Source organism: Aulonocara stuartgranti, assembly GCF_965226115.1.
Source record: "Aulonocara stuartgranti genome assembly, chromosome: 17".
In the NCBI taxonomy this organism is placed as follows: Eukaryota; Metazoa; Chordata; class Actinopteri; order Cichliformes; family Cichlidae; genus Aulonocara; species Aulonocara stuartgranti.
The window spans coordinates 30,145,691-30,171,500 of NC_138953.1; the positions used below are offsets into that span (position 1 = coordinate 30,145,691).

The window sequence follows — 25,810 nt, forward strand, 5'->3', positions numbered from 1 at the left end:
TGAGCAAATATAACAACTTACGTGAAGACGAACACATTCTTGGAACTATTGTTTCAGCTTTGAAAAAGAAAGTCAATAAAATGCAAAGGTGTTATTACTAACTAATGCTATAAACAATAGGTATACAGTAGGAGGTCTAGGGGAGAGAGAGTGATTTACCATCCCCGCCATCTTCTCGTCTTCGATAACTTGACCTCTCGACAAAGCTGGTGACGGTCCACACAATTACCTTCAATTATCTTCACTTCCAGCTCACCAATTACATCCATTATTGATTCCAGACCCCCAGGCTGTAAACCTTATCTATACCCAACCATAGCCCATGATAGAGAAAGTAGAATAGGGCCAAATAATAGCACCTTGCTTCTTCTACATTCTCCAGCTTTTCAGTCCATCTATGTGACATCATCACCTATTTCAAGGATATTGCTTCACACTGCAGTGCCCTTGAGAAACAACTTCTGTGAATGGCATAAAAATTATTTGTGAGCAGTTATGACTCTGCTAAAATGATCTATGCACCAGAGTGCAAGTTAGTTACCACAAAAAAATATGTTTAAATGACCTCCTGAGTCAGAAAACTGAATAAAAGTCCAGGCAAACAATATAGCTAAAGGTTGACTTTTTCACAAAGAAAATCCAACAAATTCTTCTTAAAATTTCAACGCATGTTGTGTGGAACAGCAAAGAAAACACACACACTTTTTCTTTCTATATAAAGATCCATTGTGAAGCTTTAGGAAACAATGAAAACACATGTCTGTCTGTAGAAAGCAAAGTAAGACAGAGAGGGATGACAGTGAGACAGCGAGGATTGAAGGTCAGCTACACAGTATGGAAGCTGTAAAACGCAGGATCACACTCTGCAGCTCTCCTGCCAGATTTTTTAATATGATACTTGCTGACATTTAGTGAGACACAAACATAAGCTGCTGTCATCACACACTAATGTAAAACATCCATCATCTTGAATACATGCCAGGGCACCTGCAGAGGGCCGTATCAATGATGCCCTACTGCCATCTCCTGTTACAACAAACTTGAAGAGCTCAGCTCCATGACTGATTTGTAATGCAACACTGCCCCCATGAGGACGTATGAAATTAAATATAAGTGCACGAGAAACTTGCCTCTTTATGCATGTAGCTCACTCTCCCACCAGGTGTTTAAGATACCAACTGTGTTCAGGGTTGCAGTACCCTAAACTTCACTTTAATATCTGCCACTGATACAGAGAACGCTGCAGAAAGCTTAGAAGCACTGAATGGTTGGTATTAAAAACAACAAAGAAACCTAATTAATTTTTAACTTTATTTTTGAGTTGCACAAAAATGCTTTAATTCAAATTAATAAAAAATTTCTAACAAATAAAATACAAAAAGCTGCATGTTTACCCTGTAGCGTGCATCTTATAGGTTCATGTTTCAAGTTTTTGTTGTTGCCGTTTTACAATATTATGATGCATATCTTCCATTTTATTATACATATAATACTATATTAAACGTAATTATCTATTTTTAAAAATTGCTAACTATTAAGCAAGGCGGTAATCTGATAGACATGACTTAACTGATACTATGAAAATATTTCACTATTTTAAAATCGGCATAGCAAAACTCTTGACAGTGTAATCTGAATTCAAATTTTCTTCGATTTTATCACTGATCTGGGTTGATGATTTTCTGTAATCTGTGTTAACCGGTTCAAATGCTATCCTTCAGCTACTGCCCGATCTTGCTATGTTTCCGCGTAAAACTTTGCATGAGTCTCATAATTAAAGTTATGCAAATTAGTTGTGTATTATTAGGGAAAGAAATAAACACGAGAAAATGAACAAGTAACAGCTTAGTCAACTAACCTCTTCGAAGAATCTATGTTCATTACAGAAAGCAGCCTGGCATCTCTATGTCACAGGACCATAGGAGTTGCTAATTACAGTAAATTGGAAATCTTGGTTTGGTCTAGCCTATTGTTGTTGGGGGGTTTTCTGTTTGTTTGGGTGGGGTTTTTTTTTTTTACTTGGTAATGATGGGGTCTGAGTAGGGGAGTAGCTTTTATTAACATAAAATAAAGATACTTTATTTTTTTGTGGTTTCGTGTTTGTTTGTTGCCAAACCGGATTAGACCACTTTTGAATAACGACCATCTTCTGGCGCCTGCCGCCGTTGAATAGAAAGGGGCGTGGTTCGACAGGTCTTATGTGGCGTTCAATGAGTACAGGAAAAGTTAGTTTTCAGTGCAGAATCGTAAGCTATGGGCTTCATTGCAATGAAAAAAGGTCCGTGTTATATTAAACTGGACATTTAGTGACGTCCAGGTTTTCTAAACGTGGAAAATCAGCAAAAACTACTTAGTTTGATCTTTTATTTACTAAGATAAACTTTATGTTTCATATTTCCATACCCTCATTCATTTTTAATTACTTTTCCCTCTCCAAAAAACATAATAAAGGCTCTGAATATAGTACGTATTTATTTTCAACAGTTTTGTAGGGGTTCATTTAAAAAATCGAGAATTTAAAAACTGACATAATAAAAAGTGAAGGTATGTTTAATATTTATGTCAGGTTGACACATCGTCAATGAGTTGTTAACTAGAATCAGTTTAAAGAAAACAATGAAACGATGTCTACAAAGTATTTATGTGCACGTTTGTTATTGTAGTTTCAGTTCTTGTGTATTACTCTTACGGTTGCGCGGCAGGCACTTGAAAGCATCACTAGTGCAGCTCACTGTTGTGTGCGGTCTGTTAGTTGTGTTTGGTGCTGGCTCCCCTCTGTCCTCCATTAAAGCTCGGCTCCATCCCCGCTGTACGGCGCAGGCCCGAAGTAGCGCAGCCGCTCTGAGGTTAGTGCCCTACCGCGCAATCTCCATCTATTTCAGCCCCGGCGCAGCCGCATCATCGAACCCGGCAGCGTTGGGGTGAACGATGCAGATTGTTTAGATGTTGACTGGAGTCGGATTGTATTTTAAATCTGTTTTTGGGGGGAATCGTGATCTAGGCGCGTATCGACTTCAACCTCGGAGAGAGAAGAATAGCTGAGGATGAGCCCACAGGCCCGGGCCTGTTATGGCGTTATGTTTTTGTGTGATTTTTTTTTGCGCGGGTTTCGTGCTAGCTGCTACATTACGATGGCTTTCATTGCGCCCTGTAATCGTTCTGTTTAGTGTCTGAACGTGGAAAATTGTTGGCAGAATTCGTGTTATTTTAGACGACCGGCTTTATACCGCCAAATGGTTAGCTAGGCAGCTAATTAGCTGAATGTAGGACATTGCTAGCTTAGCTCAGTGAAGCAGTCGTTGACAGTAGACCGGCAGATCCGGCTAACTGTACATTACTGTCTGGCACGATCAATTCTTTATCCGGTCCTGTGCAAAATTAAGCTGGTTGCAGGTCACTAAATTGGTTACACATACACATTCTTGTGGAGTTGTGCGTTTCGTGCATCACTGGTCTCCTCAGTGTCTAGACTTCATGTACTGCAGCTGGCAATAAATATATTAGACTGAAATGAATGACCTGAATTTCAGTTGCATTTATTTATGTATTTTTTTATTTTGGTGGGGGGCCAGTATTGACGTTCTTGTAGGCCACTGTAAAAGTTAAAACAGTGCGTGCAGATACATGATTATAAAACTATTCTATAAATCATCTTTGCACTGTATCAACGAAGCAGATTATCTACATGAAACGGTCTCCTTTCATTTATTCATAAACCTTTTAACCCTGTAAGTTGATTGATTTGGAGTGAACATAAGCATTTGTGTGTGTGTTAGTGTGCAATATATGTTTATTTTTCCTCAGCCACACTACAGTGTAACTCTACATATTCACATATCCAGTTTTCCAAATTAATATGGAGTTTCCCATACTGTCAAAACAATTTTAAAGACCCTTTAGTTGGACATTAAATTGTGATTTGTATCTAAGTTGTGCTAAGCTATCTATTACTGGGTGGAATGCACATCTTCCAAATTCATCACCTGTAACACCTAACATAAGTGCCCTCTATGGGCAGAGTGAAAGTGGTACAGTCAGACAAGAGTGAAAAAAATGAAACGTTCTTTTCAGACAATACTCTTCCAAATGAAATTCCCTATTAATGCAGTATGACATCCTCTGGAGGCAGAGCGGCAGTGGTGCACTAAGCACAAACACAAAGACACCATAGCATCTATCTTCATCAGACAGCTCTCCCTGTAAAAATAAATGACAGTGGCAGCTGTGCATGGTCACAGTTTTGTCTGAAATATCGTAACACTTCCAAATTCTTGTTGCATATGAATTCATTTAAGTGTATAAATAAATACCAGCATATTGTCTTGTTAAGATAACATATCAGTATTCGTTAAATTTGATGTGCTTTGATCACTTCCCTCTTTCTTTCCTCAGTAACTGTACTGTGGACCTAGCTGTGTAGACCAGCTGGCTGATAATGGATGAGCACTCCGTTCACCAGACAGAGCACATGACCACCATTGAGGCTAGCGCTGTCAGTCAGCAGGTGCATTTACAAACATAATAAATGGTGTAAATTAGAAACAAATTTACTGATATTAATCACTCATCTTGTTAAATTACCGACCCAGATCAGAAATCTCAACACCCCACTAAAGTGCAAGTCCCAGGTTCATTCATTCATTGATTCGTGTATAGGTACATGTGACCACCTTGACTGACACATCCATGATGAGCGCTGAGGAAGACTCGACCTCCTCGCCAGATGACGATCCATATGATGACACAGACATCCTCAACTCGGCTGGCACTGATGAGGTCACAGCTCACCTGGCTGCTGCAGGTGAGTCTAAACTCTGTGCTGTTTCCAGAGTGTGTTAGTTGGGTCTGATCAAAGTTACAAGCAGAAGTGCTTCACGACCTGTAGACTTATGTTGATAATTGTTATTAAGGTTGCAAAGTTTGTGGCAAATTAGACGGTCAACTCCTTACAACAGACCATTTTTTGTTTATTTTTTTATTCTTCTTAGCAGCTATGATTAATTATACAAACCTGGTAAATCCCATAATGCCATAATTTAAGCAAAATGCTTTCAATTGAGCAACAGGTGGCGCCAGTGGATTAGTTGTGTAGGCAGCGTTGCCTTTGTCAAGCCTCTGCCATGTTTTTTTTTTTTTCCATCTTTATCCCTGAAAGTTGACATGATTTGAAATTAAATCGGTGAAATGCTATTTCATGTCTTTTTAAAAACATATTTTATATTTAAAAAAAGAGAACAATAAACAGTAACAACCACATGGGCTTTAAAAGCTCAAATCAGAGAAGGAAAATACTTTGTCTCTTTTTACCTTTGGTAAAATCTCTCCTCCTCCTCTTTCTTTCAGGGCCAGTGGGTATGGCAGCTGCTGCTGCTGTAGCAACTGGGAAGAAAAGAAAAAGGCCTCATATCTTTGAATCCAACCCTTCCATCCGTAAGAGACAGCAGACTCGTCTGCTCAGGTGGATCTAATAGCTTTTCTGACAGCAGCTACGGTGACCAAAATATCCCTCGCTCAGCTCCTAGGGTAGAATTGTTGTTGTGCTTTGTAGCTTTTAATCTGAACACAGAAGTAAAGGATGGTGTTTGTTAACAGGAAACTGCGAGCCACGTTGGATGAGTACACCACTAGAGTGGGCCAACAAGCCATAGTGTTGTGCATCTCCCCCTCCAAACCCAACCCTGTGTTCAAGGTGTTTGGTGCTGCTCCTCTGGAGAATGTGGTAAGTCTTATAAATAGAGCAGGTAGAAAGCATTAGTTTGTAACACAGTGAAACTTACCATCACACCAAACCTCAGTGTTCTCCTTCATTTATTTCAGTGAAGCCCTCTCAGTCATATGCAGTGTTTCCCTTGTCATAAGTATACACTGCATGTTAGATAAACTGAATCTGCTTTACATCTTTCTTCCTAAAAACTATTTGTGTATTAAAAATACTCATAATTTTATAGCTAATAATAATTTATTAAAGGCCATATTGATTTTGTCTTAATAACATAACCAAAAAAAAGGCATGTAGTTACTTATCTTTGACCAGGTATCTACTAGCAAATGTTTTCTTCAGTGATTTATTTAAACCTGCTATCACTCTTAAAAGCTCAGGCTGACACACTGTGATGTATCTTTCATGGATACTAGGTAAGAAAGTATAAGAGCATGTTGTTGGAGGACCTGGAGAACGCCCTGGCTGAACATGCCCCTGCAGGTGGAGAACTCGCCTCAGAGCTGCCCCCGCTCACAATTGATGGCATCCCCGTCTCTGTGGATAAGATGACCCAGGTAAGGCTTACTGCGGATTTATTCTTTAGTGGGGAATCTACGCCGTAGCTACGTCTTAACTGCAAACTCGAATTTATCAGTGAGAGAATAACAATCATCATGTCAATTTAAAGGACAATAAAATCAATATAGGAATTGCCAGCAACAACCTCAGCCACTTACATGTATGCTGTAGGCTCTACAAAGTTTCCCCGCAGAAATCTAAATAAGGCCTTCTCTCTATTCTCTAGAAGTGCTAAAGTTTACTCGCTTTTTCCTTTGTACAAATTCACTAATACACACACACACTACTCCCAGCAGAGGGCACCAGCCGCTAACAAACCAGGAAGTTTAAACTATGTCTTCTAACTAGTGAGAGGAAGAGCTTAGCTAACTACATGTAGCAAGGTCAAATGCTTATTTGTAGGTGTGTTGTCCACTAGCTCATTTTTGATGTTTTTGATTAATCTATTCAGCAGTCATGCATTTATTCTCATCCTGAAGAGCAGCATCACCATTAAAATAAACTCTAATCTGAGAAAAAGCTAATCCTTCTCTTTGATAAGCAGAGCAGCCATTGTAGGCCGTTCATCGTAGCGTTAGTACCACTGGCAGGCCTGAATTTTCTTTTCAGCCCAGGGGAGCATGGCTTGTTTACTCTGCCGTCCCAGTGCTGCTGACGCATTCTCTAGATCATCGTCACAGTAGGCAGCATGACAGTGGCCCTCAGAGACGATCCACAACCCTCGGCGCGCGTTAGCCAATCCCAGTGCCGGATGAATCCTTGGAGGCCAGGTGTTAGTTGGAGCTTGTTTTTCTGGAAGTAGTAGGATGAGATTATCGCGAGTAACCTGTTGCCTCACTCAATTTCGACAAGCCGGGTGGAAAGGTGTGGGGTGGGTGTTTTTACAGATATGTGTGTGCTGCGCGTTGGAAACAGGAAGTTGTTTAGTCCTTCTGGGAAAAGCTAGTAAACCTTGGCCAAGGAATGAGATGAGAGGAAGCTAATTTAGTAGAGACACCCAGTTCGTATCAGAAACATGTCTTCTAAAAGGATATCTGCAGTAGAATTTTATACAGCTGAAGAAATCCCAAATGAGGTTAAGCAGAGGCCCTAGTCTGTCTGTCAGATATATGGAGCATCTGTAGCAGGTGATCCCACGACTAGCTTGAGCTCATAATTACCCCCTTGCCTTGTTAGGTTCAGGAACCCAGCAACATAACAGCCTTCCTGAAGTCTGATTGGACCACTGCTTGGAGGATTAGGATTGGGGTGGGGTGGTGGGTGCGAGGGCAACATGCCACTTAACTCGCTAGCCACTGTAATTTGGCCATCTGGCCTTGCACAGATACATCCACATACGTCGCCATCATCGCAGGTGTAAATGGGAGAATAATTTTCCTACAAGGCTTTTTCGCAGGTTAATGCAGGTTGCTGAGCTAGTGTTGGCTCTGGTGGAGCTCCATTACGTGGAGGGTTTGTTGTTCGAAAGCTGGCGCGAAGCACCGACACTCCATTTTCTATCAAGATCCATTTTCTCATATCTGTTTGCGTGATGCACTGAGGAGCTGTGTGACTGTGAGTTAGAAAAGGGGGGCCTAACGGGGAGGAGGGAGGGATTTATTTCTCCCGGAACCAAATTTAGCTTGTGATGTCAAGGCAGGCGGACGCTGCAGTGCCTCATTGTGCAATATAATCCCCCGGTGATGCTTGCATATTACCGGGACGCCGAGGACACTGGCACTAAACCCCCACCTCGGCATGTCAGTGAGTGTAAGCGCGCGCCTGCTCGGGCTCTGTCGACATGATGGGCAGTGCGTATGCGTGCCACTCACTACTGCACATGAAGTATGCATACAGACGATCGATAACAAGCAAATCAGATGAGATTAAGAACGTCATCCGCTCGCTTTTTCACCTTGTCAGGCAGCTGTTATTCAAGTTTAGAAACTAGATGCACCATAAAGCTCGGATTTTTAGCTTTTAGCGCAACAACATTTTCACCAGCTGGTCACCTGCAAAATCAGCACTTTTTACTTCATTGTAAGATATTCCAAAACAGTGGACAAGCACTTGATAAATGGACTGATTCTTACATCTATACAACATGCCACATTCACGTTTCTTCTAAGCTTTTAGTGCTTCCTAACAAACATTCACACTCTGATGGATGCATCGGAGAGCAACCTGGGGTTAGTATCTTGCCCAAGGATCCTTGGCATACAAACTGGAGGAGCCAGGGATTGAACCACTAACCTTCCAATCAGTAGGTGACCTGCTCTACCTCCTGAGCTACAGCCACCCCATCTTGATACCGTCTTGATAGAGTCTGTTGACAATAAAGAAATAAGTCTGTACAGTGCACCTATTAGCACAGAGTTAATGCAGTGCCCTTGTTTGACAGTCAATTTTAATTTTTAACAATACTGACTGTCTCGTCCTTGTTAATACCTCTGCTCAGTGTCCTGGAGCCTTTGTTGGAACAGGCTGTCTGTTGGATCACCTCTGATGTGCTCGCAGTGTCTGTCTGATACGTCAGGCTGGAGCCATAGCCATAGATTGGTCTGTTAGTAAACCTGACCCCATTGTTCTCCTTTTAGAAGGTCTGTTTCTATTTTCAGGCCTTGACCACCTCAGCACATGCTGCAGGTACCTAATGCACGCCTCTCGCAGCCTGCTCAAGGGCGTGTATGCCCTGCAGCTTTGCACATTATATTTCTGTCTATATAATCTGTTTTTTCCATGCATTTTTTTTCCTCTTTTATTTTCCTTTAGGCACAGCTGCGAGCATTTATCCCAGAGATGTTGAAGTACTCAACAGGCAGAGGGAAGCCTGGCTGGGGTAAAGAGAGCTGCAAGCCAGTGTGGTGGCCCGACGACATCCCCTGGGCCAACGTTCGCAGTGATGTGCGCACAGAGGAGCAGAAACAGAGAGTAAGACAAACACTAGTATAACGTGATATTTTGCTGGGAAAGAGTACAAGGTTGTAAGTGCACAAAATGAATGTAGCTTGTGAGTACAGATCACTCAACAACAAAAGATTTTTATAGATCCGAAAGTGACAACAAACTAAACAGATGTTGTATTGTCCACCCATGAGAAAGATTCTTTTTACACAGTGTTTTAATCCTGTTCTGTTACATTAGCTAGTTCTGTTTGGTGGTGTCTAAAGATCCAGAGCTCTTGCCTTTGCAAGAGTCACCTGCCACGTGTAATTCAGTGACAGTGATAACAGTCCTTAAAGACATAGTTGATGGCATTTTGGGAAATGCCCATATTTGGTTAACTTAGAACAGTAGTTCTAACTACTAAGCCATCCTAGACAACTTTAGGATTTGGATCATTGCTTCCTTAGTGACACAAGTCGCTTTAAGATAGATTGGTGTCATATGATGTAACATACCAGAGAAAGACGCAAAGATACCATATGAAGGAGTAAAAGATACAGTAAGCTTGTTTTATTAGCATACATACAGCAGAATATAGTAGTAAATTGTTTTGCAGACCTCAAGGAAAATTGCTACAACTCATGAATCAACACTTTAAATATGAAGCTACAGCTAATGCACACCTTTGAAGCTCATTATTTTTTCCTCTTAATATAGCATGAGAAGAACAGGCTTTAGAGGTGCTGGTAAGCCAAGTCTATGCACTTTTAGTAGAACCAGCACAGCTGTTAACACCTTTTCTGTCATTTATTTTGTGTTTTCTGTGTATCTTCTGAGATAGCTTTAGAGCAAAGGAAACAGGCGCATGTCTATTCATTATTACGGTTTAATTTAATCCCATTGTACATAATTCATATTTATCATCTGATTATATTAAGAGATGTACCATGCCTTAGAGTCATCAGTCTTAAGAATTTTTGCTGACATTAAATTGTGTCTGTACTTCCTCAGGTCTCTTGGACGCAGGCGTTGCGAACCATAGTGAAGAACTGCTATAAGCAGCATGGCCGTGAGGATCTATTATATGCTTTTGAAGACCAGCAGGTAACCACGGCAACCACCACCCAGCACCACCTGACCACTGCACAAAGTATCGCTCACCTTGTGCCCTCACAAACCGTGGTACAGACCATCAACAATCCAGATGGAACAGTCTCGCTTATCCAGGTGCGTTTTATTCACTGCATGGCTTTTATACTCCTGAGTGGGAGTTTTTGCCCTTCTTGTTGTTTTTTACAGAGCCTAATGCACTTGGTGGAAATGTATTGTTTTCAGGTCGGTACAGGACACACAGTTGCCACTCTTGCGGATGCGTCGGAGCTGCCTGGTGTGACAGTTGCACAAGTTAACTACTCAACGGTAACTGAGGGAGAGGTAACACCCACATGCGTTCAAACGTGCCTAGAAATCGTTCTTTTATCAAAAACCATACTGAAACACATTAAGTTATTTACTGCACACATAGCCTCTTAAAAATGCACTCTATTTAATACCACAAAATCAAAACTAAAGCCACAAGTCCATCAATCTAATACCGGCAATATTTGCTCAGTCTCATTACCTCGTTGCTAATGTTCATCTACACTTATGGTCAGAAGTGTAAATCCACACAGGGCCAAATGTATACATGCAGGCTCATATATATTACATATATCCAACTAATATTTGGTAGCTTAGCATATTGCACCTTGACCAGACCATTTTGCTTACCATTGCAAGCTTCTGGCATTAGACGTGGCTGGATATTTAACACTCTTCTTGTTCATTTAAATTGGTTAGTGGTCCAAAAGCTTTCAGTAGGGTTGAGGTTGGGCCATTACAAAAGCTTTATGTCGTCAGCCTGTTTTCTGCACTCTAAAATTAGTTTTGATGTATCATTTCCCTGTTAGAAAACCTGTGTCGAAGTTTGAACTGTTCTGATTTAAAGAACTTGGAGGTAGTCTTATTTATTCGATCCACATTGTGTAATGTACAAGTACCACTGATTACCAAATAGCACTAGCGCATGATGCTACCACCATCATGCTTGACAGTGACGCTGGTGTTCCAGCAGTTTCCAGCTCATGGCAGGCTTGAGCGTTGGTGGTTCCTGGGTTCTTTCTGAATATCCCAAACAATTGCCTCTCATCAGGGGGGACAGTTTGGGTGTTCTTCCAAGTTGGCAAAGGGGTGAAAATCGGAAAAACTTGTTCTCGCATAAAACTATTTGAACTGATGAAATCTTTAGTTATTTAGAAATGGCTCCAAGAGATCTTCCCAATTTGTGGAAATCTACAATTTTCCTTTTTAAGATTTTCACTGAGTTACTTGGAGTATTGGTCATTTCTACCAGCTGTAGTTAAATAATGAACACTAGCAAGAATTAATTGGCCTCGTCAAGTTAAAACACATTGTTGAACCTTCAACAAATCCTGTTAGTGTGTTGTGAGCGTATGTTCATATTTTGGCCTGTGTGTATAATTTTGACCCTGTGTGGAACAGAGAAAATGTAAATTATGTTTGCTATATAATCGTTTAATCCTAGTAAAAGAACAGCTCGAAGAAGAAGCCTAAAATTACCATGACACTCATGCTTCTGATAAGTGTATGTAAACTTAAGTATATACTTTGTTTTTCCTCCAGGTGGAACCAAGCTGGGCCACCCTGCAGGGCGGGGAGATGACAATCCAAACGACTCAAGCTTCAGAGGCCACGCAGGCAGTGGCATCCCTAGCTGAAGCTGCTGTCGCTGCTAGCCAAGAGATTCAGCCCGGAGCCACTGTTACAATGGCACTGAACAGGTGATTCTGACAGAGCTGAATATTATGTTATGTGATTTCCTGAGATATTATAATAGGTCTCTAACCTATTATAAAGGGGTGCACGCAGTGTAAACGGTCCAGGTACAAGGACAGGACTAAAAAATGCAAACTTAGATCTGGAGAAACTTTGCTCAAGACAACTTTTAAAAAGGTTAAAAAAAAAATTACAAAATAGTCTGTTGTAATAGTAGCTAACATCCCTATGTTGTTAAGCCTAAGCCTACAAATGTGTTAACAGAGAAGAAAGTTTTGGTGCTGTCACCAGAAAATACCAGAACCTTTTAAACAAAAAAAATGTTATTATCATGTCAAGTTTTAATTTCACTGAGAGAAAAAAAACACTAACAAGTATAAAAAATGTCATAAATGCACAGGCAGCTATAAGCAGCTGGATGAAAATGGGACAAATGTGTCAGAGCAGGTTACTGGATTCCCTGGAGATACTTTTTGTCCTGTTTCAGCATCTAAATAATTAGCTTGTACCCTTTTATACCAGCAGCATGCACGGTGTAGAACCATTAAACCAGTTGTTAGGCACATATTTCACGTTCTAACAGCTCTTACCTGCTGATATGCAGGTAAGAGCAGATTAAAATAGCTGCATTTGAGATGTTGTGAGTATAAATACACAGCATTACATCTCTACTTCATTTAGGCTGCTGTGTTAGAAAAAGAAAAAAATGTTTTCAGTCCTATTATAGTCACAAATTAAAGTTCCTGTAGGATAACAACAGAAGCAGGTTAATAGTTTGTTGTAGGCTTCGGTCGCAGTTAAAAGAAGCTAACCCTTGGCTACCCACTTCCTGAATTACATTTTTTTCAGCAGTTTGTTTCTGAAGTCAGTCACCTAGATACTGCCATGTTAGAATTTTTTTTCACTGCAGTCCTGTCCTGGCAATCATTTCAGATGTGTATGGGTATGTCCCACTGGGGCTTGTTACCTGCACCCACCTGAGACCCCCTCCTTCTCATTTCCCCTCCCTTCCTGCTGTTTACCTGAGCTGAGCTACTCTGGGCTCTCCACTCTGCCGTCTCTGGAACATTTTGTGTCTGTTTTCCAGCTACAGATGAGGTGCAGAGCCTCTTATCCTCACTGTTTTCCTTCTGTGCAATTAAATATTACCTGAGATGCAAGATTTATTAGCCATAGTCAAAAACCCCAGCAAGCTTAAACATCCAATCTAAATTCACATATTAAACAATGAAACAACGCACAAAAAAACGGTGTCGTTTCTGGTACACTTGATTGCATCATCAAGAATCTGTTGTCTCAGCTCTCGCATTTCCTCTTCCTTTCTTTCTGTCTCTCTACATTTCTGCCTCAAGCCTGATTATCATAAAGCTGCGAAACTGGTGTGCTAATAAGCTAGTAGTAATTCTGCTGCATAGATCCAGTATATAAAATTGCTTTATTAGACCCATAGCACCTGTCCTTTGGAGTGATGTGACCGATTCTCTGTAAGTCCAGACTAGAAAAGCCTCTTATAGCTCATGTATTCCTGCGTCTTCACCCCACATCTCTCTAATAACCCTTGGCTCTCTGAGCAGACTCTGCGTGAGAGAGCTTTTGGGCTTTGTACCAGGAGATTGCATCTTCAAGCCTAATTTCTTGTTTGTGTGTGTTTTAATTTGAAATTGCATGTACAGAAATATGGGGGTTTTTTTACATATAGTGCACTTGTGATTTGTGTGTTACAGTGAGGCAGCAGCTCACGCTGTAGCGACGCTGGCAGAAGCCACACTACAAGGCGGAGGTCAAATTGTCCTGGCAGAGACGGCAGCTGCTGTTGGGGCGCTGGCAGGGGTTCAAGATGCCACAGGTACCCAATTATCAGAAATACAGCAAACACTGAAGCAACATAAAATAAAATACACCTCAAATTACAGCAATTACATAATTATAAAAAAAGTCAAGTGTTTTTTTGGTATGCAGCATTAAACTGTACAGACAATGAAGGTCTGAAAAGTCATAGTTATTACCTCACTACTGCATTGCCTGCAATCACAGGTACATTAGTAACATTATCAAACAATCAAACAGTGGTAGTTTATATATAAACTATGTTATCTATATTGGCGACCACATAAATCAATTTATCTATATTATTTACGAGGACCCCAAAGATTAGATTACCGCTCTCTGGAATGACTCCAGCCTTGCCAATATATTTCCTCAGGTGCCCTGCAGTCCAACCATCAAGTTTAAAGTAGGTCTGATTAATGGTTGTCACGAAAAGTGCAAAACAGACGCACACATACAGAGATTCTTTCATTTATCAGAAGATAGTCTGATATTCTGTTGTTAGCCGGCATAAGTGGCACCCAATGTGATCGTCTGCTGCTGTAGCCCACATGTTGTGCAATCAAAGATGCTCTTCTGCATACCTTGGTTGCAGCGAGTGGTTATTTGACTTACTGCTGCTTTCCTGTCACCTTGAAGTAATCTGGCTTTCTCTTCTGACCTCTGGCATCAAAAAAGTATTTTACTCAGAACTGCTGCTTGCTCGTTATAGAGATGGTTGTGTGGGAAAATCCCAGTAGATCAGCAGCATATATGACACCCACAGCCTTACGACACTCAAAGTCACTTTCTTTTTCATTCTTATGCTAAATTTCAACTTTAGCAAGTAATCTTGACCATGTTTACATGCCTGATTACATTGAGTTGCTTGCCACGGGTGGCTGTGGCTCAGGTGGTAGAGCGGATCAGGTACTGATCGGAAGGTTCGATCCTTGGCTTCCCCAGTCTGCATGCCAAATATCCTTGGGCAAGATACTAACCCCAAGCTGCCCTCTGATGCGTTCATCGGAGTGTGAATGAGTGTGAATGTTGATTAATTTGCACTTTAGTTTAGAAGTGCTTGTATGAGTGGGTGTGAATGGGTGAATGAGGCATGTTGTATACAGCGCTTTAAGTACTCTGGGAGAGTAGAAAAGCGCTATATAAGAATCAGTCCATTTACCATATAATTGGCTGATTAGATATTAGTATTTTTGACCAGTGGAACAGCACCTTGAGGTGACTGTTGTTGTGATTTGGCACTATATTAAAATTAATAAGATAAAATTGAATCGAATCTAAATTGAATTGGAACAGGTGTGCCTAATGAAATGGCAAGTTTTGACATTAAAAAAATTCTCTTGGTAGACTTTCATGGACAAACGGTAAGGAATGAGGAATATTTTTCTAAAATGTGTTTTCTATGTGTACTTTACAATAGAATAAAAAAAATTAATCAGTAAATGTGTGCAATTACATTTTACCCATTGGTGTTTGTGTGCGCTCCCCAGCCAATGGCCCTTCTAATTAGCCTCACTAAGTGTAAGCTTCCCACCCGTAGAACAACTGCGAGGCCTCTGAGCCCCCACATTGTAATCTGCTCTGTGCTGATGTGACAGATGGTGTGTATTTATGTGTGCATCTTGTCCCTTCTTTTAATGACACGTTATTAGAGGTTCACCCTCCGTAAATGCATAGTGCAAACGCTGCTATTGCCGTGTGTCTGCTGGGACTAGGCTAGTTTGCAGTGACAGCCTTCCCTCTTTGCTCAATAGCACTGACAACAATTTCGTGGATATGTTCCGTCAGTAGCCTCAAGGCTAAACATGGGGCTAATGTTTCATAAGCAATAACATTTTGCCAAAGCTGCATCCTGAGTATTTATTGTTGTTGAACAATTTGATTCACTGGTTAATTTAAACGAATCGGGATATTGAATTGGGAAACCTTTTGTAGCCTGCAAGCTGTCAATCTTTTACTTATTATGTCATCTGATCAGTACAATACACATATTACACACACACACACATGCACCAACACACAATGTACACTAGTCCAGGGGCATGAAGAGGTCCCTCTTGTGCCCTCCTTAAGAGCTTTGATCCACTCCATTATCAGTCCATAGTCTAATCACTTGACCAGCTGTCAGCAGACACCCCCAAGCTCTGTTGCTATATTTATATAGATATAGATATATATACATATATGTGTGTGTGTGCCCATGGAATTTCTGTTTAAATCACAGTACGAATCAGACTTGTGTTAGTGGGAGTTTTAGAAACCAATGGAATCAGTTTGGTTCTGTAGCAGGCAAAGCTGGGAGACATGGTGTGTTTAATGGTTAAAAGGCTATAACAATTGCCAGGCTGTTGACTACAAAACAATTGTATCCATTACCTCATGTTGCCAAACTATTTTAGAAAACCAAATAACATCATCATGAAAGTTTCCTGTTAAAACATTGAGCAAATGCAAAAATAGGTGCTACGTCTGCATTCATATCCTATAATGGGGATTCACCTTATTCAAATCTAACATCTGCAGGCTTTGTTTATTTATTTATTTGGCATGTTGCTTCCTAAACCACGAAGAGCCATTTGGCTGTAATAGCTCACTCAAACATCTAACGGAGCTGCCAAATCCAGCCCTTCTCGCAACTATTGACCTTCGCTAATCACTGTAGTGCTACACAGCAGAGAAGACTGGTGTTTGAAGTGCACCAGCCAGGTTACACTGCTGATTGACTTGTGTAGTAACCCTACACCAGGGGTCGGCAACCTGCGGCTCTTTAGTCCTTATAGTGCGGCTCCACGTGGTTTGGGGAAATAAATTAGAAGTATTTAGCTGAAGTGTATTTTATTTATGTTAGTTATTTTTTTTAACTTGTAGTTCCAAATTGGAAGATTATTGTGATATTGAAATATAAAAATAAAATTATATTTTATTATTTTGTTCATCGCTCAAAATAAGTGTGGCAATAGCGGAAGCCGGTGTACTCGCCGAAACGCCGTGCATATATCGAGACTTTCAACCCAAGGTAGGCTAGTTATGGATCTTCGGATCCACATTGTCAGCAGCTGTTCTCCACCATGAACTTTGTTATAAACAAACACCGCTCACGCCTCACAGATGGCAGCTTACAGTCCTGCGTAAAGATGAAAGTACAGCCCCGATTTGCAGACGCTGTGCGCAGAGGTTCAGGAGCATAAATCCCATTGTAAACATATCAAGGCAGACCCGACGATGTTTCCATGAACATGCTTTTCAGCATCTCTTTATTGACCACTTTTCACACACGGTTGCTGTACGCATACAGCCGGCTGTAGCTTTTCAGCTCACAGCCCGACATATACCAACAACAGCATAGATAGCGCAGACATTAAGGCGGCGAGACGTGATTGTGGGTGCCGCTCACGTGCATCCGCCTCCCCTGCAGCGGCGCTGCAGACCACGCCCCGCCACACACATTAACCTGGTAAAATACATATTTAGGCAGAATTTTTCATCTTTTAGCAGCATAGTGCTTTTTTCCAATTATTTTTTTAAAAGTCAGGTCAAGGCTCCAAAAGCCCAAAGGCGATATGAGGGTGGCGGCTCACAACAGTTTTTGTTTGCTACTTGGATCATTTTAGTTCAGCTGGGTGTCTTTCCTTTTGTTATATTTCTTTAAGTGTTCAAAATGTGTTAATTACATAAATAAAATGTAATTTTCTCTGTAGCACTTCATGGATTTCATAAGCAACACACCTTAGTTGTTTACACAAAGCATAAAGGTAAAAAACAATATACACAGTGTTATCTTCATTTTAGATGTCAAAAAGTATTTGTGGCTCCAGTGTTTTCTTCTGCGTGGAAACTGGGTCCAAATGGCTCTTTGGGTGTTAAAGGTTGCTGACCCCTGCCTTACACTGACAAAGACACATATATAAACACGGCTATACAAGGCATGACCCTTCATCTCTAAGTAACAATGTTCGAGTGGCACTTCAATTACAGATTGCACTTCATCCCAGGTCTATGTTGCTGTGCCAGGCCAAAGCCACGCTCCCTATAAGGTTTCCTTCATAATAACTGTTAGAACAGCTTAACACTGTCACAAATAAGTGTCAAGAGGGGTGAGCAAGAGGCCACAAAGAGGACCAACAATTACGACCTTACCTGGCAGCAGAGTTCCATTTTTATTATTGAATGAATTGTTTTCTTATTTTGTTCAAAATGTTATTTATTCTCAGTTACAATTATATCCACCCTTGTTTCATCTGGGTTATGTGTTTTAAGTGATTCATTTGTAATGTGGACTGGTTGCCTGTAACATCCAGCATCTAAGCTTGCAGTAATGGGAGTGGGTATGAGCCACTGCCATCCCCTATGCTGACCTTCTTGCCTGCCTGTGACACTGTGACAGCTTGCAGGGTGGGGCAGAGCACCACGTGACTGCAGCAGTAATCCCTGCAGGCAGAGACGCACAAACGGAGCTGGGAATGGGGGAAGTAAGCCGAGGACGTTCAATTGGGTCATTGTTCAGAAATGCCTTCTCTGTAACATGTCTGCCTCCTGTCACCAACAACTACCTGGAGTTGATGGGTTCCCAAAGGCCCGTGTAAAACATAAAATCCGTCAACAGGATTTCCTCTAGCAAGAGAATGTAAAAGCAGAATTTCTTAGCAGAAGAGCTGACAACCTGTGGGGTTGAAAAACAAAACCAAATAAACTGTGGATCCAGAAAAAGGACCACTTTGGGCCATCTCAAAAATGGAGTCAGTCCCTTAGAGACTCCCATGTGAAAATCCCCAACTTCACAGCAATCTAACAATGCAATCTGCATTCACAAACACATTTTTAACACTAATTCATGTCTGCAAACCTAGATGGAAATGCATGGAGGGTACTTTGGGTTCAACATCTTGCCCATGGATACTTCTGCATACAGGTGCAGGAGCTGGGTATTGAGTCACCAACCTAATGAATACTAGACAACCCGCTCTAAATTAGCCAGCATCTAAATGAGCCACCATAAACAAAAACAAGATTTCTGAGGACAGTAGAATAGAATTGGGTAACCAGTGAGGAGTATAAGATCTTCAAATGTCTAATAGGTTTATTTAAAAAAGGTACCTGTGTCCACCAGTGAATGATTTCCCTGTAATATTAACATACCTGTGACCTAAGTACGCAGTTTAAACTAATAAAAAATGTATTAGTGATGCTGGTGCTGCATGTTTAAGTCCAACTTGTCCTCTTCTTTCCTTTAGGTTTGGTCCAGATTCCAGTCAGCATGTACCAGACGGTAGTCACCAGCCTTGCCCAGGGTAACCGGCCCGTCCAGGTTGCAATGGCGCCTGTCGCCACACGCATAGATAACACTGTCACACTGGACGGCCAGGCAGTGGAGGTCGTAACCCTGGAGCAGTGACCTTGGAAGGAGCAGAAAGCACTGATTGGCCACCTAGGAGATTTGTTTATCTGTTCTGTTTTCTGAGACATCATGCTGTGTACAATGTCAAATATATTTTTAAATGTGCATCTACAGGGGAAGTGTGTTATCAATGCATTGTGTTTACTATGTAAAGAGATTGCGTTTGTTGGTGTATTTTTCCCATTTAGCGTTGTTTTTTTGGTTGTTTTTTGGTTTTTTTTTTTAGCTCTGTGAAGTTGAGTATTTAGTATTTATTTCTTTACAATTAACCTTTGCTTAAAACAAAGATGAACCAAAAAGCTCGGGAGGAAAGCCACCCCTGTTTCACTGAGTGTGTCTCTTGTCTTTGTTTGGGATTTTTCACTATATTGTCCATGCTCAACTGTTTCTGTTATTAGGATGACGAATTCAGTGCCATAGTCGGAAAGTCACTCCTGTGTTTCGCCATATTCACAATTGCTGTTCCCACCTCAACTCACTAATTCTCTCACTGTACAACACAGCATCTGAGATGCAGACACTCCCAGAAAGTCTTGCCCTGTTGGGTTTTTTTCCCCTTTTTTTGTTCTACTGTAATCCAAGTACATGCCAAAATTTTGCAAAGACTCAGGATAACTTTCTTTTTTTTAACTGTTGGATGGCGGAGAGGACTTACTGACGCAGTCTTTTTGTCCACCAAATTTTTTTTTTATTTTTTTCCTAGTGCATGGATTTGAGGAGGCAACCGTGTTATTTGCAACATGAACTCCTTTGTATGTCACGCAGGACTCGGTGGTCTCCATCACTTTGTATGCCACAGGAAGCTGGTCATACTTGGACAGAAGCTGCACTATTTGTGATCCACGAAAGGATTTGCCACACGAAAAAACCATGCTTGCCGAGAATCAACTCTGTTTGATGAAGGTGTAACAGTTGGTGTGACTTTCACCAAAATTGTGTATTTGGGAAAAAATGAAGTCCAATAAAATGGCTGCTGTTCACCATTCATCCAGTTTCTCGGGTATTATTATACTCTTGATCCAAAAGCCTAACAATTAGTGGATTTTGTCATATTAACATCAAACATACATGTGAAAAGTCAGCTCTATAAAACCTTTTTGGCATCTGCAGGTTGGTTTTGTGATATCCTACAGCAGGAGTGTCCAACTCCAGTCCTCGACAGCTGCTGTCCTGCAGCTTTTAGATGCATCCTTGCTCCAACACAGCTGAATCAAATGATTGTATCGCCTCTTCAGCATGCCATCAACTTTGGTAAAGGTCTGATAACAAGTCATTCATTTGATTCAGTATTGTTTATACTTCAAATTCTGAAGATAGCCATAAAAAATGACTAATAATACATGTAAAGCCAAAGTTAAATGTGCTTTTCAGTGTTACGATGCTCACTTTTGTCTTTGTATATCAGTGAGAGATCATATCCCTAATATGGCAATCTCAGACATAGCTCCACCCACTTGCTTTCCAAGTTATCTGTATGCCAGAGACAGAATCAGAAAAGAGTTGGCTTAAAGGGAAGGTGGCCTTAAAATAGAGACACTAAAACACCAAAATATTTCTGTGAATCACACGGGAAAAAAAACATGGATTTGAAAATGATCATATTCAGCATATAATTTGTTTAGGGCAGACTTTTAAAGATTTACGATGACCTTACAGCCTCATTCCTTCTACCTTTATCTGAGAAATACCACATTTCTCCACCTTTTACCCGTAATGGTGCACTTGCCAGAAAGCCCAATAACCTCCACACTCCTCTATAGCACCCCCCACCTTTCCCGTGACAGACATGGGCCTTGATTACATCATAAGCTGCCCGAAACCTCTGCTTTAAAGCCTGGGATTTGTGAGCAGGGCCCTTCTGTTGCAGAGCAGAACAGAGAGAGAAGCGTTCGGGCCTTAATCTATCAGGCGTCAGTGTATATCCCGCTCTTCCTCCAGATTAAAGCCGAACCAGGTTGCATTCACAGATGAAAAAGACCTTATTTTTCTTCTTTTTTTTTTAAACTATATACTCCCTTCTGGGATTTTTCGATTGGACCCCTTAATAAGGTCAAGTGTATTGTGTGCATCTGTGTGGGCAAGAGAAATGGTAATTTTCCATGTAAGTCTCTATATAATGGTGCAGTCATACACTGCGTGACATGTATGCAAACTGTCACTGCAGATTAGAGGTTTTGTTAGCACGCTTTCTTTCTCGCTAAGTCTCTCCCTTCTTTATTTCTTGATCACTCTGCAGTATCCATCCATAAAGTGCGTTTCATCTTTTTAAATTTGTGATCAAAGTAGTAACAAAATAGCACAAGATAAAAGCCTCGGGATAGCTGTCACCAATTTTACCCACTGCATCATATAATGCTGGCGCTTCACCTAAAAATGTATTCTTTATTCTATTTAAAGTTGATAATGGAGTTTTTGAGAGTTTCATTTCAAAATAAGAGCTCAAATATCTGATAATAATATATGTTTTTAACTTCCAGCAAAATGTTGCTTTATTTATTTGACCTCTCCTCTCAAAAGGAGTTTACTATGAATAATTTTAAATACTGTAAAACCTCATTTTGTTGGCTAGAATGCCTCGGCTGTAAAGTCTCTTACATTAGTAGAAGAAAAAGACGCTTGCAGAATAGTTTAGCAGAACTCAAATATGCCATATACAGGCAATATTAGTTAGACACTACATTTCCATAACATTAACCCATTTACATTACATGCCTGTTAAATAACTGAATCCCTTTTTCCACATGAAGAGGTAACATAGGTATCTTATTCAAAAACAAGCTTTTCAGATTCATAAATTACTAAGTAGTTTGACTTAAATTACCACTTTGATTTGACTTGTTTTTGTAAACCTGGTTTTATGTTTTGGTAATTCTGATTTAAATGTAGTAAAAGTTGGTGGCTTTGTGTCATCTGGTCCTTTTTTTGAAGGCTCCTATCCTTCCTATGTGAAATGTGTTTAACTCCCTGATGAAGGTTTGTACATGACTGTGCCATGAGAATAAACATCCTAAATAACCTAAATAACTGTAGACCTCATTCTTCTGGATGAATGAACACCTGTTAGGTGGTTACATCACCTGCATTTGTACCAATTGCTTCATATGAGAAGTTCGACTGCTGCACGGAGGTACTGCAGACATCATGGTGCACCACACTGCAGTGCACACTTTCAAACTTCAGATAGATCATCTGACATAAAATCAAACCAAAATCTAAGCAACTAGGTTTCAGTGTGAGTGCCTGCGCTCCATCCTGGAGGTGATAATAATAATAATGGATTGGATTTATATAGCTGATATGATATGTTTAGTGGTGGAAAAGCTCTCAAAAGAGAAGAGGCAGCGATATTGATTCTCCCCCGCCGGCAGACTAGGCTGCAGCACGAGCTTCAGTGGCCCAGCTCCACAGGGGGCACTGCAGGGTGTGAAGGGAGGGGTTGGTCATTCTTGTTGCCTGGAGTCGTGCAAGCAGACTCTGGGGCAGAGCTTTAATCTCTACTAATCGTTTCTTAATACGTGCATCCCAGGCCCTATGCCCGTGTATGCATGCACACACACATATGGGCAAACTACTTGCAGTCCAAGCCCCCGCTTGCTCTAACAAGACATAATCTCTTACCGCTCGCCCATAGGGCTGGACCACAACTTGAGAATGCATCTCTCATCAAGTCGATGAACTCAGTAACCTGCCTTTGAGGTGCTCCTTAGGGCAGGGAACCCTGCTTTTGAGCTATGCATGCCCCTCTAGTGTAAAATGGAAACTTTTCTAATCTGTGGAAATGTAATCAATTCACTCTAAATCAATTTAAATTTAGATCTAGGCGTCTTGCCGACATGTTGCTGATGAAGCGTCTTCCCCCATAATGTAGTCTAATAGTCTAATAATGGCCTCCTCACCTTCCCGGCTCACACCTCTGTCCACCTTCAACCCAGACACTGCGTAAGAACGATGATAATCTCATTTCACTAATGCTCAGTAGCCTGCATTAGAACACAGGCGAAGCACTGTCTCAGCTCAACTCTACCCACCCAGGAAACTGTGTGTGTGTGTGTGTGTGTGTGTGTGTGTGTGTGTGTGTGTGTGTGTGTGTGTGTGTGTGTGTGTGTGTGTAACAGAAAAAGAGAGAGAGAAATAGAGAAAGGGGCCAGGGGGGCTGTGGGATAGAGGGGGCACTGAAAAATGCGGTGTAACCTGAGCTGCTCGGTCCATCTGGAGAAGGCCTTGAATTGACAAGGGTTATCCCTCAATGCACTTTGCTGCAAAGAAGATCGTTAGACGGAGTCTGACACAATGGATCGGTCTTTTAAAAGTATTTATTTGCATTACACACAAGCAAATATGAATGCTAGATAAACAACGACGCATTTCAGTGATGAGTCAGCAGGTGTGCACACACAATTAAGAACATGTCAAATCCTTAGATTCATGCCCAGACGGTTAGGCGTTATACGTACGTGATATATCTGTAACACGAGACAAAAAGTGCAGTTAACCTGAATCAGTTGCCCAGAAAATATCAGCCAGAGCTGAGATCCTTTATGTCAAGTAATATGTGTATCGCCACAATCTAAGCACTTACCCATTCTCTGTTTTAATGGCCAATCAGCACAAAAAGCAAAAGAGCCTCTGCAAAGGTCCACTGATGACATCCACGTAGATCAAATATAGCTAGCCTGCAGGCAAACAATACAAATCATATTAGCTAAAGCTGAAGTGTAGGCTATAAAGCAGGATTTAAGCAAAGGCAGATAAAGAGGTTTTAATCCCCAGATCCCCCTGTCACCTACATTAGCAGACCCTGACCCAGATATATGAAGCTCAGTATGGAGCTTGTTTTTTGCGCCAAACTGTCAATGGGCTGTTACAGCAAACCAAACTAACATTTGAAAGACTGCCTTACTCTCCACCCTTTCCATTTGGGGAAGGGAGGGAGGAGGGGAAAAGGCTGCACTGAAAAGAGAAGGGTAAGATGACACCGCACGGTTTGCCAATTATGCCATGGAGCTAAGAGAGGAACCCCCTGATGGCTGGCTGAAGGCGGAGGAGTTGAACCTGTAGACATAAAGTGGAGCACTGCAGAGCTGCACTCATTTGTCCACTTGTCAAAGACTGACTGATGAACCATTATTTTAATTACATTATCTTCATGGAACAAACTGCGAAGTATCAGTTTCTCCATTAAAAATCATGTTTGTCATCATTATTGTTTATTCTCCTGTCCCCACGCCCCAAATTAGTTAGTTTAGCCTACATCAGAAAAAAAAATTGATTCTGAAAATCTCTGCTTCTTCTTTTTCCTCTGATCTAAACTTGTCCAAATGAAATAGTAAGCTGAATATATGTTTTGTTGTCCAAGTACTCAATCCGCCACTACATGTTTGAACAATTATGCGGTAAAACTGTCAGCCCGATCTTGCAAAGTGGAGAACAAGGTAATACTTTAGGATGCAGTGCTAGACTTTTTCATTGATTGCATTCAAATATCTTGTTTCAAGAAAACACTTACATTGATTTTTTTCCTTCTTGTTTTTAGAGGTGAAACCGTCTCCCAAAGCTAAAAATTGATTTCTACTTGTCCTGCCTCCTGCACGTCATCTTTTCTGAATTAAAGAAGCCAAACACTTCGGGAGTTTTATCTAGATCCTGATTGTTCTTTAAAATTGCTCGTAAAAAAGTTTATACCAAGTCACTGGAGCTTTGAGGCCAGGGTGTGCAGGGGAGGAACAGAGTCTCACCCCACCCTTCACCACCGTCAGCCACTCACTCATTGACTTAAATGAGCTTCAGATGCTTCTCTGCTTGGGGCTATTTTTTGTCTCCGTATTGTTCTCAGCTGGTGGATGCTCTCAGGCAGTAGTTGGCAAGTCTAGAACCACCGGATCCATCTACCTCACCAGTGTGAGTTCTACCATTGCCAAACACCACCTGATAGCTGTAGGGCCTCTTCTTACAAATGAGCCATAAACATGGTTGAAGCCACTAAGACGAGGTGGCATTTAACTGAAGCTGAAAAGCATAGAAAGAAGTGTTATTTTTAAACCAAAAATAACAATGAAACGATGTGAAGAATAAGCTGGCTGTTTCATAGCCCTGCTCTGCTGATATCATCCTCCGGGGTCGTGGTTTAAGACAGACTAGAACAGAAGTGTCAGCTCCATATCCGCCAAAATACATGAAACCAAAGGTACAGCAAGGAGAATTCAGAGTTCAATCATCAGCACATTTTAAATAATAAATACCAAATGTATCAATCCACAATTGTGCAAAAGCGATGGAAGTCTGTCTTGTCCTATATTGGCACTACACATAATTGCTCAAAGTATATATACAGAAGCAAAAATGTGCTAGTGCCAAAATGGGCAAAGAAGAGGAGTGGCTGGGGCATCCAAATGCAAGCAGTTGTTGTTATAGAGACACCTAAGGACAGAAAGATGCTGAAGCAAGATGAGCGCAGCACAGCTCATGCAACCGCACCAGAGTCATTACATCACATTCACCCCACCCACAAGCACAAGAGAGAGGAGCCACAGAAAGTAAGCCGCGATAGACGGGCATCGTCATCAAGTGGTTCTTTCTCTGCTCTGTTTATGGCCCTATGGTAATTCACT

General features: G+C 41.1%; 1 protein-coding gene and 2 long non-coding RNA genes across 7 annotated transcripts; 1 reads left to right on the forward strand and 2 right to left on the reverse strand.

Moving 5' to 3' along the window:
• The first annotated feature begins 2,711 nt into the window (after positions 1–2,711).
• nrf1 (nuclear respiratory factor 1) lies at positions 2,712–20,187 on the forward strand. Of its 5 annotated transcripts, none has more exons than XM_082510008.1 (12): positions 2,712–2,846; positions 4,393–4,492; positions 4,657–4,801; positions 5,344–5,458; positions 5,593–5,719; positions 6,136–6,276; positions 9,032–9,190; positions 10,157–10,372; positions 10,481–10,579; positions 11,828–11,985; positions 13,705–13,826; positions 19,039–20,187. In XM_082510008.1, exons 2-12 carry the CDS (start codon positions 4,436–4,438, stop codon positions 19,197–19,199), a joined length of 1,500 nt encoding a protein of 499 aa, XP_082366134.1. In that variant the 5' UTR covers positions 2,712–2,846; positions 4,393–4,435; the 3' UTR covers positions 19,200–20,187. The 5 variants fall into 5 exon arrangements, with proteins under 5 accessions (XP_082366134.1, XP_082366132.1, XP_082366136.1 ...); XM_082510006.1 differs by having other exon boundaries at positions 2,713–2,846; positions 4,393–4,504; XM_082510010.1 differs by having other exon boundaries at positions 2,713–2,846; positions 4,393–4,504; positions 10,481–10,564.
• On the reverse strand, positions 4,947–5,381 carry LOC309691942. The gene is made up of 2 exons (XR_014272167.1): positions 5,308–5,381; positions 4,947–5,148 (listed from the first exon to the last, which is right to left on the reverse strand). It is a non-coding gene; the product is annotated as an uncharacterized lncRNA (long non-coding RNA).
• A 3,316-nt stretch (positions 20,188–23,503) lies between the features above and the next one.
• LOC309692742 lies at positions 23,504–24,689 on the reverse strand. The gene is made up of 3 exons (XR_014272430.1): positions 23,990–24,689; positions 23,782–23,875; positions 23,504–23,665 (listed from the first exon to the last, which is right to left on the reverse strand). It is a non-coding gene; the product is annotated as an uncharacterized lncRNA (long non-coding RNA).
• Between the last annotated feature and the right edge of the window lie 1,121 nt (positions 24,690–25,810).